Source organism: Apis laboriosa, unplaced genomic scaffold (assembly GCF_014066325.1).
Source record: "Apis laboriosa isolate Shangri-la unplaced genomic scaffold, ASM1406632v1 scaffold23_cov150, whole genome shotgun sequence".
NCBI lineage: Eukaryota > Metazoa > Arthropoda > Insecta > Hymenoptera > Apidae > Apis > Apis laboriosa.
Window position 1 is genome coordinate 323,725 of NW_025222452.1, and position 13,368 is coordinate 337,092.

Below are 13,368 nucleotides of genomic sequence, written 5' to 3' on the forward strand. Positions count from 1 at the left end.
ACGTGCCGTGAGAAAGAAAAAAAAAAAAGAAAAAGAAAGAGAGAGAGAGAGAGGAGCGATATTAACACCACGATAATTTCGCGGAATTGTACGTACGAAAAGTAAATGTAAAACTTCCGTGGAATAACCGATTTTTAGAACGATCGTAAATATAAATGAAGGACAATTTTAACAATTCAAGATGAGACATTCCTTTTTACGAATATCGCTGATAAGCGCACGGTTGTAAAGATATACGAGAGAGAAAATTGATCGAATTGATTCTTCGTAATATTTGTTTTAACGTCGCGTTTAGAAGCGTTTTAAAAGATTACAAAAAAAAAAAGGAAAAAAAGAAAAAACGAGAACAACAGAGGATATCACGCGCGCGATAGTTGTACCGTATCTTCGTATCTTGCCACTCTTGATGATTTCTTCGACTTCTTTCTCCTTTTATCGTACGAAACACGTTCCCACGAACTCTCTCTCTCTCTCTCTCTCTCTCTCTATCTCTCTCTCTACCTTTCATCCGCCAAACGGTCCAATTACGTTTCGATGTTGTTAACTGGAATTACGTTGGGACCGTCTTCGAGGAATTGTTTTCAGTTCCATCCAGTTTATTTTCGCGGAAAAACAGAGATCTCGTTGTTCGCGAACCAGTTACCACCGCGGCCAAGTTTGAGATCGAACCGAAATGACTCGATTAACGATCATCTCCGGATTAATTAATTATTCGGTGTTTTGTCTGGATAGATCCGCGAACCGCGATAACGATTTCGTGGAACGTTAGCTTTACTCCGCGATGACCGCGATCGATAACCGCGTGCCGATAAAAGAAACACGTGATAATCTAACCGTTCCGAATTACGCACGCCCTATTGAAATTTCTATCGATTGAACTTCATCCGGCGTTGCCTGGAATTAAATTTAAATTGACCTTACGGCCATCGGATATCAATGAAAATTAATCGAATAGCATACTCGAAACATCTTGATTATCGCATGATACATTCGTCCTCCTCTTCGATACACATTTTTTTTTACACAGAAAAATGTAAAATTTATAACACGGTCGATGCCAATTTTTTCCTCGAAATATCCAAGTTCGAGGAGATTTTCAGCAATAGGAGTTTTCTTGCCGATTACGATAGTTTTAAGGATAAATGGTTTTCGTCGTGCAATAAGATCGCTCGTTACTCCCTATATATATATATATATATATCATCCGATATATTTTGACCTGAGATCATTTTCCTCTTGGTCGTCATAAATACGAACGCGATTCGTTCGTTTTTAATTTATTAATACGAGTCGACGAATCTCCGATTATTGAGTTTTTAATAATAATAATAATAATAATAAAAAAGAGAAGGAAAGAAAGAAAAAGCGACAGAAAGGACTATAGTTTCTTAGCACGATTGACGACCTCTCGCGATAAATTAGTTATAAATTCCCGTTTCGTTCTGGTGTCATCGGCCTCTGTAGGTGTTATAGACAGTGAATTTGCTTTACTTCTTTCAAGCTCGCGGCTATAAATTATCCAGTTTGTTCGCCCCGAAGCTTTAAACACCGGTTTTCGACATACTTACCGTGAATAAACCAACGATTCTAAAGAACAGGTTTCTTATCGTGAAGAGCGAACTTCATTCGAAAATTAATAACGCCTTGCGTTGTTTTTCTTTATTTCTTCCTTTTTCTTTTTTTTTTTTTTTTTCCTTTTCCGAAATCGAGACGGACGAAAGTGGATTTTTCAGAGAAACTGTTTAGGAGATAGTCGATTCGAAAAGAAAAATAAAAAAAATTAAAATTCTTATTCTCGAAAAAAAAAAGCAAAGAAGTTGTTTATTTTCTTTTTTCCTTTTTTTTATTTCAATAGAAGAGAAAATACCAGAAATACAGTCAAAGTGGATCGAACAGTTAAGTTTAAAACGATGTTATCAGCTGTTCGACGTTATTGATCGAAAAAACCAGCCTCGAATCTTTTTCGGACGCGCTGTAATGTATCATACACTTTCGATATCATCGTGAAAATAAACTAAGCTTCGATAACTATAATATTTATATATAGAAATAATTAAAAAAACGTCGTTTGATTTTTTCCGCTCTTCTCTTTCGAACTTTTCTTTCTTTCTTTCTTCTTCTTCTTCTTCTTCTTTAAACAGACGATGTTATCGGAGAAGAATTATTCAGTATCATTCTCATATATATATATGTATATATATATACCGAAGACATAATTGCTTTTTTGCAATATTTTCAACGCAGTGCACAGGTTTCACGTGCGATCTCTGTGCTGTTGCCAGTCTCTTATCTGCTTATTACAGCTAAATATAGCGGATGCTCTAACCAGCGTTCAAATATGTACCAACGATATATCAATGTATGTTCACGATTTCACAGCACTCGTATGACTTGCATTGATTTTAAGAACGAGAATCATCTTTTTATCTTGTGATCTCGAACAAGTGGCGCATATTTCGGTTAACACGCGAATAATTCCCATTTTTCTTTATTATTTAAACGAATCAGTCGGTGTCAAAGCGCGATATTCGTTTAATTTCAAATAATTCGATAAACGTTATCTCAATTCCGACGATCTTCCGATAATCGCAAAACATTAAACGAGGAACTCTTCTCTCGTTCCTTTTATCGTTTCGATTTTTTTTTTTTTTTTTTTATTCCTTTATTTATTTACTCACACACCCCGAAATAATCGGTATTTTCGGAAGAATTGAAATTTTCTCTTCGAATTAGCGCGTGCAAATTTTTCCACGCGAAACGTGTAAATTTTTCTCGAAAGATCTCGAAGAAGGAACGTCGATGAAAGAAGAAAAAAATAATAAGCTTCCGTAAAATTCCGATATTCGATTATCTTCGATCGCGAAATAATAGATTGGAGAAAGGTCTATACGAAACATCGCTATTTCCATATCACAGTTTTTACGCTTTTCCAATTTTTCGTTCAACTTTAACAACTGATTTCGCGTTCTCGTAAAGATACACCGATCGTTGATTCGAGATCGACGATCGAAAAGATCCTCGCCACTTGGCAATTAGATTTTCTTTATTCGTTTCGTCGGATGAAAAAAATAAATAGTTTCCGCTCGAGCGCGATTACGAGAAAACGTATGGATTTTTGTGCGCGATATCGGACGCGATTTTAAATGGAGCGCGACCTCTATTAATAGGACGATCGAGGAACTAAAACGTCTTCATCGAGGCGAATAAAGTCGATCGCCACGTTCCAAAATAACGATAGCACCTCGACCTCTGACCGATTACGCCTCGTCTTACGCTCGACTCCACAAAGATCGTCTATTCTTTCCCCGCGTTACGTTTTTCCCTACCAAGGTTGTTTCGTTCGCTTTATCGCGATTAGTCGCCGTTTCTTCAATTCTTTCAATCTTCTCAACCTTCCAACGTTCGAGTTTTTGGGCGGAGATAAAAAAGGGTAAAGGAAGGCGAGGAACGCGTTGTTGTTGCTTCTCCGTTCCTCCCATCGTTCGGAAAAACGAGATGTGTGGGGATAATTCAAATGAAAGAAGAGACATCCGATCGATTTTTCGATCGTCTGGAAAAATAAGCGGACAATCGGTCGAACCGATGTCCGAGACATTTGTCATAACGTGATATCGGCGCGGACAAAAGTTAAAAAGTTGAAGCAACTTTTATCGCACGGTTACTACGGCCAAATACGCGAAATTCTACTTTGCAAAACTGGCACGTTCTACTTAATCCGACGTAACGTCCGTCATTGACGACGCGATCTACTATAAATAGATTTTATCGTGAATAATCCTCTAGTGTCGCGCGCGTCGAGTCGTGTCGAGTTTACGAATAATAAAATATATATTCCTGAACGATAAATTCTCATCCACTATCCTCCTCTCTAATCGGTCACATTTCCCCTTTTCTCCCATTTGTTTCTCCTTTCGATCCATTTCGCGCGATGGATATCTAAAGTATCTCTCACAGCGTGGAGAGCGTTTTTTTTTTTTTTTTTTTTTTTTCTAAAAATTCGAAACAATTTTCGTCGATTACTATATTGATCGTTCGATTGTTCGACTCAACTTTCTAGGAAATTGGTTGGTCGACGATGATTATCTAATCTGCATAATTGCAGACGTCGAGATCGTCTTATCTGTGGAACGGAATAAAATGAAACGGGTTTTAATCGCGCGATAGGAATAGCGGAGGAGGAGGAGGAGGAGGAGGAGGATTTGCGAAAACTAAGTGGAAAAAAAAGGCCGATACATCGAATTTAGATTAAAAAAAAAGAACGTTAAAGAGTAAGTAACAGCGTGATGAAATTTCTCGTTCGATAAGAGGATCTTTTTTTTAATATAAAAATCTGTGGTAAGATGCGGTGGGACGACGAAAAAAATTGCGATAATCAAATATATACGAGAGATAAACGGGCGACTTTGGTGCGAGAACGAACGGTAGTGAAAAGTAGCAGCAGTAAAAAAAAAAAGGAGGAAAAAGTGGGAAATGCAGCGCGGAGTAAGAGAGAAAACTGTCGTTCCCCCTACCTCTGCGCCTCTCTTTGGCGTCTCTCCCCCCTCCAGGACGTTGATTGTTTCGCGGGTAATGGCGATTGGCGGCTGCGTTCGGTTTAGTCGCGTGCCGAGACGCCGTGGAACGAGAACGTTTCCGACGACGAGGTGGCCGGTTGGAATGCGAACGACGACACTCATTGGGACAATCGTCGCGCGATTTCGCCATTCGACGGTATATTAGCATATAGTAATCCGTTTTCGACCTTTCGAAACGATCTTCGTTTCGCGCCCGCGCTTTCGTTTCGAAACCGTGATCCAAATTGTGTAACGAAAGTGTAAACCACCGTGCACGAACCACGCATCGACTCCAGCGTGTCGTAATCTGGAAATCGGTTTTTCGTCAACCGATCGATCTCGGTTCAAAGAGTGACAACAAGTGTGAGAAGTATTATTAATAATAATAAATCGATACGCGAGTTAAATCTATTCGGATCGTTGCTCGATACCTGGTCGAATCTTATCCCGTTGTCTCGCGGACGAGGAACAATGGCGCGATCGCGTGACCACGGCACGTAAGCCGAATCGAGAACCGGTAATTCGGTTTTTATAACCGTGTCATTACAGTGAGAATCGTGTTTCGAATCATCAAAGGCCCTTCCTCTCTCCGTGATAAAAGATACACGGTGAACTCGATTGTGACCGACGTCGTTGTCCTTGACACGATGTTAATATTAGTAGCTGGTCACCTTCCAAATCGTTTCCAAGTCTGCGAATATTTGTAAACTGTAGTACAACGCTGTAGACTTTAAGCGAAATTTAACGAGAATCGACGACCGCTTGGCCACAGCGTTGGGCTAAATCTTTGCACGCGGAATCAAGTGATATCGTTGTTTCTCTCTCTCTCTCTCTCTCTCTCTCTCTCTCTCTGTTTTTCTCGTTTTACCGGTGATTCGAAATTACCTTCGAAAAAATAACGAAGATCACAATGGCACCGGCTGCCACGTTGGACTGGTCAGAACCGTGCCAACACTGGCGATATCCAAAATTCTGTCCATCCGGACAGCAGAAGCATGAAAGGGCGAAGAGCGCTATGGAGCTGAGTAGCAAGGAGGCGAACACCGCGTACAAAAAATTCTACAAATTCCTGCGCCGTCTGAAGAACAGGAGACGTAAGTTGACTGGTTTCAGATTGGAAAGAAGAATCGTTCTTCCAAGAATTGGCCTCGCTTCTTCCAACGTGATCGCGTGGCGAAATACCACTACTTATACGGTGATACGTATATATATATATATATATGTATTTTTCGTCAAATATTTCCGATTTCTTATAGATAGATGTGTTGCAGTTTTATCTCGAATCATTTAGTTTACTGTTTGAAATTTAGATTTAGATCCGTTCGGTTTGGACGCTCGAATTCGTGGGCGTGATTTATTCACCGTTTCCACCAAGTTTGACCGCGTTTTAATCTAGATGCGTACATTGTACTCGAAATATCTTCGACCATAACGAAATCAAAATATTCGACTATTCATTCACCGTTCGGTTATTCTTGCTTCTTCGTACACAGAATCTATCCATCTATAATCACGTGAGTTTTTACCTTTAATTTTCGAAACGAGATGCGAGATTCTTGTGCATTTTATTTATTTATTTATTTTATTTTTTTCGACGTCGAAAGTCAATCGTCGAAGTCACGGAGGAGGAGTACTCGAAGATGGAAAAGATCGATCGGATAATCGGGATAAAAGTATTCGATGTTGAAAGAGTTGTTGGTTAAAGGGAACGTTTGATCCAATTTTTATATAAAATGGTGTGCCATTCGAGCGGGAAAGGTTAGAAATGCGAGACAGCAAAGAAAGAAGAACTGGCGAACGAGAAATAATACATCGACCCACTGACATTTATCCCTTGTTATTCATATTTATTTTTGTTGTGTGCGTCCCACAGAAATTATTTTTCATACGGTTAAGAGGTTGCTACGTCAGTTTGACGTTATAAGAAAAGAAGAGGAAGAAGAAAAAAAGGCGTAGACGTAGAAAATGGGAGGGAAATTTCAATTTGTTGTTGGCCTTCTCGAAATTAAACAAAATGGCGAAACAACAAATACGAGATTGCCATTTACAAAGATGAGATTTGAAGTATCGAACTTGGAAACGCATCGATCAGATTCACTACTCGATAAAACTTTTTAAATATTTATACAATGCGCAAATTGCATCAACTTGGTCGATCCAACTAACATTTTTCGATGGAAAAGATTTATGTCGAAAATATTCTCCGTGTAATGTCATTCAAATATTATACAATACGTATAAATAATTAAAAATGATCGAAAAGTAGAAAAGTTTCTCGCGCAAGTCTTTACGAATATTTCAAATTATATCAAAATCGTTTTTTACCGTTTTTTAAAAGCTACGAGTATAATTGTAATTTAGGGACAATGTTGCTCGATCAGTTACGAATGTTTGAAAATCGTGAATCCTATGATTAGTTAAAATCTTCAAATCGTATCGATTTGATTAAAGATCGAAATCTCGATTTGAAAAAAGAACGGTGAAATGGCTTGGAACGATATCGTTGAACCGTAGGTAAAAAAATGTCACGCGATAGGTGATTTCTCGATCGGGTAGAAAAAAGGTGGCGAATCGTCCGATGCGCGCTTAACGCGGCAAAAGGGAGGAGGAGTGACGTGCATCCAGGCCTCTTGGTTCCGCCGTTTTTGTCGCATGCTGGATTTACCACCTGGCTCCGATGCAACCAGAGATCGCCACCGCTTGACCCACTTTTACATCTCTATACGGAAAATAGGGAGCACGTAGTCCGACTAGTTTCAGAAAACCCCTCCCCTCGTCCTTCTCTCGAACAAAAATATTCCTCTTCCGCTCTCTTTTCCAATCCTCACGGATTGATTCTCGCATACGAGCGTCCCTCGCTATTCTCGAGCCAACAATATTCGCGCCTCTTCGACGCTCTTCTTCAGCCTGTTTGCAAACGTGGACGAGTTTAATTGAAAGTTCGATGCGAAATAAATTCGCGCTGTTCCAGTCTTTCAAAAAAGACTTTCCACCTCTTGCATTCTCTTGCATCCACATTTTCTTTGAGCAACAATTGCGTATTATAGGAGAAATAATATGAAAATAAGTAGATTTGTTGCAAGTAAGTAGATTTAAGAAACGGTTGTTAAAAATAAGAAAAGATTTTTTTTATCACGATACTTTTGTACCGTAGAAATACTGGAATGGAAAGAGCAGAGGAAACATGTTTCGACGTGCAAAATATATTTTTAGTAAGATTAATCGAATACGGGTCATTAGAATCGAGAGATACGCTACATTCGAGTCTTTTTGTTGACTATAGTCGGCGCCTCGTAAGGGTTAAAGAGAGAGTCGATCGATATTCGAGTCAAGAGATGTGTAAAATTGTTGGTATTTTCCTCATATCGAGATACGTTGTGAAAAATAAATTCCTCCACGCGGAGGAAGGAAAATCTGTACGATTATAATCCTTACGCCGATTACTCGCGCGTTGCGTAATAAAGGAACGGGGGACCCGTTCGACCTGAAATTTCTTCATCGATTCGAGCCATTTGCATTGAAATTGTTGGTGTATTAAACGGCGAATAAACAAAGGAGAAACGCGATCGATCCGTCGCGCGTTCACGTTCACTCTAAATCGAAACTTGAAGAAATGATATTGTTGTCGGGGGAGGAGAAAGAAGTAACGGTAACGGAAGAGGAAAAGGTTAACCGGAGAGAAAAATGTTGGCGAAATGTCAAGAAGTAAAGCATGGTCCACGTGGCATCTTATCGTTGGCTGCGCACGTTTCGATTCATCCGATGACGGTAAACGCGATCGCGTAACAATTTGATCGGATTTCCGATATCTGCCGGCTGCCAATTCTCGATCCCCGATTCCCGTCCGATTCATTTATGCGCCGCGATGCTATTTTACAGCTATGGTTCGAGCTATGAGAGGAGAACCGGTCCGCAAACGTGCACATCGCATTATCTATTAGTCGTAGTATCTTATCAAGGTTATCCTTCTCGCCCGCTGACAATCCGACAGTCGTAAGGATCGATACGATCGTGTAAACCGTAACAATGTCTTGTAATTTCGTTCTTCATGATTATTCACTCTGATATTCCTGCGATTCGTGGCCAAATCGATGTTTCTTTTCTTTTCTTTTTCTTTTTTTTTTCCCCCATTTTTTTTTTTTTTTTCTTCTTCTTTCGTTCATTCGATTCACCCATGCATTCTGCTCGAAGGAGAAATCTTTGCTTGGATTTTATTTCTTCTATCCAAGAGTTTTTTTTTTTTTTTTTTTTTTTCTACGTTATTATGTAGTCAAGTATGAAAAATCATTCGAACGAATATAAAAAAAATAGCATTATTTGAGAATCTTATATTACATTTCGATTTCGGAGACGATTCTACATCTGATTAGATATATTTTTAGAGCAATCATCGATTTTTTTTTTTTTTTTTTTTTTTTTTTCTTATTTTTATCATTCCCTCATTTGCCGACTTTTAACTTCTCGCTGCGTTATAAATAGTTAGAAGACTTTTTTCTTGTAGTTTCTCTCTCTCTCTCTCTCTCTCTTTCTCTCTTTCTCTCTGTCTCTCATCATCTTTATTGGAAAAGGAGTTTTCGAATTTTGAGATTATTTTTTGATCAAATCAAATATATACGAAGCATATGTTAAAATCATTATAAATTTTCTTATTTTCCTATTCTTATTCAATTCTCAATAATAGTTATGTAAGAGATACGTCATGTACAAAGATAGATAGATATTTATATTTTACATTTCTCGTTTATAAAATATTTAAATTTCATTCGATAATCGAAAAAATAAATCGCAATACTTCAAATTTTCTATGATTCTCTAGACTTGCGAGAGTTCTTTTTTTTTTTTTTTTTTTTTTTCTTCAACTTTGTTTTCCACTTTTCTAAAATCTTTTTCAATTTTCCAATTGTATTTTACGCTTTATTCGTATTTCGATTAAAATTTAATTGCTTACGATGCGGCTGTTTTACGATTTGCATCTCAATTGTCTCTGCACTGTTAAAATTTGATTTGATAATCGATCAATCGAAATCATCGGATCAAGTATAATCAACGAATAAATTTTTTTCTACAACGATAACGGACAACGTTAAACAATCCATCGCACATGATCCATCCGATCGATTATTTAACGCAACCTTGATAACTCGGCATTGCTTCGTAGAATAAAATTACTTTATTATCATGTTTTGCGCTAGTGTCTCTCTACAATCGCACTGTATCTTTCTTCTACCTTTCTACATTATGGTTTTCGATTGTTTCTATGGGCGGTGTGATGTATAATGCAGATAGAGATGGCAACAAAGTTACAACCGTGGTGGCTACACCTGGTGCTGGTCCAGATCGTCCCCAAGAGATCTCCTATACAGACACTAAAGTAATCGGTAACGGCAGCTTCGGCGTTGTATATCTAGCGAAATTATGCGACACGGAAGAACTGGTCGCCATCAAGAAAGTTCTTCAAGACAAACGATTTAAGGTGAGAGAAAAAAGTCTTGGTATCACGTATCGTCGATTCATCTCGATAAAATGTTTTGAAAAATGCCCAACTTTTTAATTCGCTATCGTGAGCATAATACGACAAAATGTCACCGTATTCCGCGATGGAATAAACACACGAATTATGTACGCATTAATCGAATTTTCTTTTCCTTTTATTTATAGAACAGAGAATTGCAAATCATGCGGCGCCTCGAGCATTGTAACATCGTGAAACTGAAATATTTCTTCTATTCTAGTGGTGATAAGGTAATTATTCATTTCCATTATTCCCTATTTTTCGTACACTCGATTGAAATTTTGAACGTACAAAATTATGATTATTTATGAAAATGTTCTTTTTTTTTTTTTTTTTTTTTTTTCTTTTTTCCCCCTTTTACGTTACGCAAATTAGGTATCTTTTATTACGTTAAGTAAATTATTTCGATTCTTTATTTATTCTTTATTTTCTATCTTTTTTTTTTTTTTTTTTTTTTTCCAAGATTTTTTGATCAAGATATATATATATATATATATATATGTAATAGCAGCGATACTTCTGATTTCTGTCGAATGATACACAAGTTTCTAAATAAACGCCTAGTATTCGTTGTTTAATGCATGCGACGTTGTGTTATTTTGTAGAACATCTTAAACGCAACTAATCCAGTTTTTCATGTGGACGTAAGTGAACATAAGCGAGTATCCAGTAGTTTTCACGGAGAGATCCTTTTTTTCGAGAAAATTTAGGCAATCCCGCTTAAATATAGGCAGATTAAAGAAACGAAGAAAAAAAAAAAAATCGATACGCGTTTCGTTATTCCAATTGTGCGTGGACGAGGTAGAGAACGCTAAATCCGTTATTTATAGCCCGAGTCAAAGATCCTTGTTGTTACTCAAGGTCACTTGCCCTCGTCACGAATCATATTAGAAGTTCACTCCACTTCAAAAGAAATTTATCATACTCTGATTTTCTCTCTCTCTCTTTCTTCTTTCTTTTCTTTTTTCTTTTCTTTTTTAACCTCCATATAGTAGCGTGCAATGTATTTCGATAGCCTTGAATGATCGTATTTTTTTATTCAAATTGTAGTAGCTGATGCAGCTTGGCTAGTTATAGAAAATAATCTTTTGGAATTGCGTGTGTGTGCGTGCGCGTGTCCGTGTATGTGCGTGGCTCAAAGGTACTTGGCGCGTGAACAGAAACTAGATTTAAAAACTAGACTAGTCAATTTTGCGCTTTAGAGTCTCGTGTCTCGCCTTTGAGACGGCACATCTATCTGATCACGTACGTGTATCGATCTCCGTTAACATCTCTATTAACCATATCTTCCGCGGATTTCTTTTAGAAGGACGAGGTTTATTTGAACCTAGTGCTGGAATACATACCTGAAACTGTGTATAAAGTTGCTCGGCATTATAACAAGAGCAAGCAGACCATACCGATTAATTTCATTAAGGTAAGTCCTTACATTCTTTGCTTCTGCGTTTTGCAACCCTTTGCACTCCCTTTGCCTGTTTCGCTCAAGTCGAACCAGCAACTCCACACTCAGACCCCCGGCGTTCTCGTAAGATTACCATAAGATAAGATTATAAAGAGCTTAGGAATCTATTTACGAAGCGATATTCTAAAAAGATCAAACGTAAATAAATATTGTCGCCATGCCGCAACAATCTCAATGGCGCCAGAGAGTCAGTGCGTTAACTCGAGCGGTGATCGAGAGTCACTGTTGGAGAGCAAAGGGTTAAAGAATCGCCTCTCTATACGAAAATCGTATAAACTTTATCAAACATTACACAATCGTATATCGAAATCGATTATTCGTTAATATGTACCTAATGATTTATATCCCCGAAGTAGAACGAGAATTCTTCGTGATTCGGTTCGATTAGCGATTCCAATTCCGATACATCTGTATCTCGTTTCAGCTGTATATGTATCAATTATTCCGTTCTCTGGCGTATATCCACTCGCTGGGAATCTGCCACAGGGATATCAAACCGCAAAATCTTCTTCTGGACCCGGAATCCGGCGTTCTTAAGCTCTGTGATTTTGGTTCCGCCAAACATCTGGTCAAAGGGGAGCCCAATGTGTCTTACATCTGTAGTCGTTACTATCGCGCGCCCGAATTGATCTTTGGTGCTATTGATTATACTACAAAAATCGGTATGTTTATTAATCAAATTTTTGTTACGATTATAAATTTATCGTGATATACGGAGATTGTTAAAAATTCACCTTTTCAATTTTTTTTTTTTTTTTTTTTTTTTTTTTTTTTCCCCCTCCATTTTCGTACGAAATTAACGCGTGTTATCCGGTTTACAGATGTTTGGAGCGCAGGTTGCGTAGTGGCAGAATTATTGCTCGGCCAACCGATATTCCCAGGGGACAGCGGAGTGGATCAATTGGTCGAGATCATCAAGGTGCTCGGCACCCCGACACGTGACCAGATACGTGAGATGAACCCCAATTACACCGAGTTCAAATTCCCACAAATTAAAGCGCATCCATGGCAAAAGGTAGACCATCATCTCGTATATATAATTGTTATAGTGATATGCGCTCATTGTAATTGTACCGTTGTTGACACTGTTCTTCGTCTATTACCTAGTCTAATTTCGTAACTGCGTACATGTTCATGACTAATGGGTGAAACGAGTGAGCCAATGCGCTCTCGTTTCAATGATTTATCGGAGTAGGTGGTACACTCGCAGAAATTACTATTATTTATGAAATATTATTTTTAACTAGAAATAAGAAATATCTTGAAATCGTTAAGTATGAATAATCGAACGTAAAACTGTACTTTGAGAAGAAAAAAAAAAAAAAAAAAAAAAAGAAAGAAATCAATGCGTATTTGCTTTGCACAAGTTTAATAAAGTTTCTTGTATCTATTGTTTTTTATTAAATATAAAAGTAAGAAGGGAAAAAGAAAAAAAAAAAAAAAAAGAAGGATAACGTTCGAGGGTAAGATTTCGTTCTATCTAATTGGTTTTGCAACACGAATTGATTCTAATCACATTCATCGACACATGGTTACTCGTGGTTACAGTTTATGCTTCAACGAATGAGTGGACTAAAGTGTTCCACGGAGCACCAAAAGATTAGAGTAAGTGATCCCCTGTTGAAAACGCAATGTTTCTCTTTATATTATCACTTATTGGCTAGCAAATATTTCTTTTTTTCTCTCTCTCTCTCTTTTTTTCTTTCTTTCTTTTTCTAGTCCGTGATATTACTAACCAACGTAACCAATATTTTCAGCATCTGAAATGATAAAAAATAATCAGGATACGATGCTAAATTACGTTAAACGGAGGATGATGAACCCGACGAAAACGAAAACCA

At 37.8% G+C, this 13,368-nt stretch overlaps 1 protein-coding gene across 16 annotated transcripts in view; it reads left to right on the forward strand.

Annotated features, from left to right (window-relative positions):
• LOC122713388 (protein kinase shaggy-like) overlaps window positions 1-13,368 on the forward strand; it is a 42,490-nt gene that overhangs the window by 23,073 nt on the left and 6,049 nt on the right. For 7 of the 16 annotated variants that reach the window (XR_006346484.1, XR_006346485.1, XM_043933793.1 and 4 more), the window contains 6 exons: window positions 9,815-10,026; window positions 10,212-10,295; window positions 10,671-10,709; window positions 11,372-11,482; window positions 11,952-12,189; window positions 12,349-12,542. Coding sequence is in view for 14 of the 16 variants with exons in the window: in XM_043933793.1 (XP_043789728.1) it covers window positions 9,815-10,026; window positions 10,212-10,295; window positions 10,671-10,709; window positions 11,372-11,482; window positions 11,952-12,189; window positions 12,349-12,542 (878 nt within the window). In the remaining 2 variants the exon portion in view is untranslated. Of the gene's footprint in view, window positions 1-4,721; window positions 5,648-9,814; window positions 10,027-10,211; window positions 10,296-10,670; window positions 10,710-11,371; window positions 11,483-11,951; window positions 12,190-12,348; window positions 12,543-13,368 lie in introns of those variants that run through there. The other 9 variants (XM_043933796.1, XM_043933794.1, XM_043933799.1 and 6 more) reach the window with 5 other exon arrangements.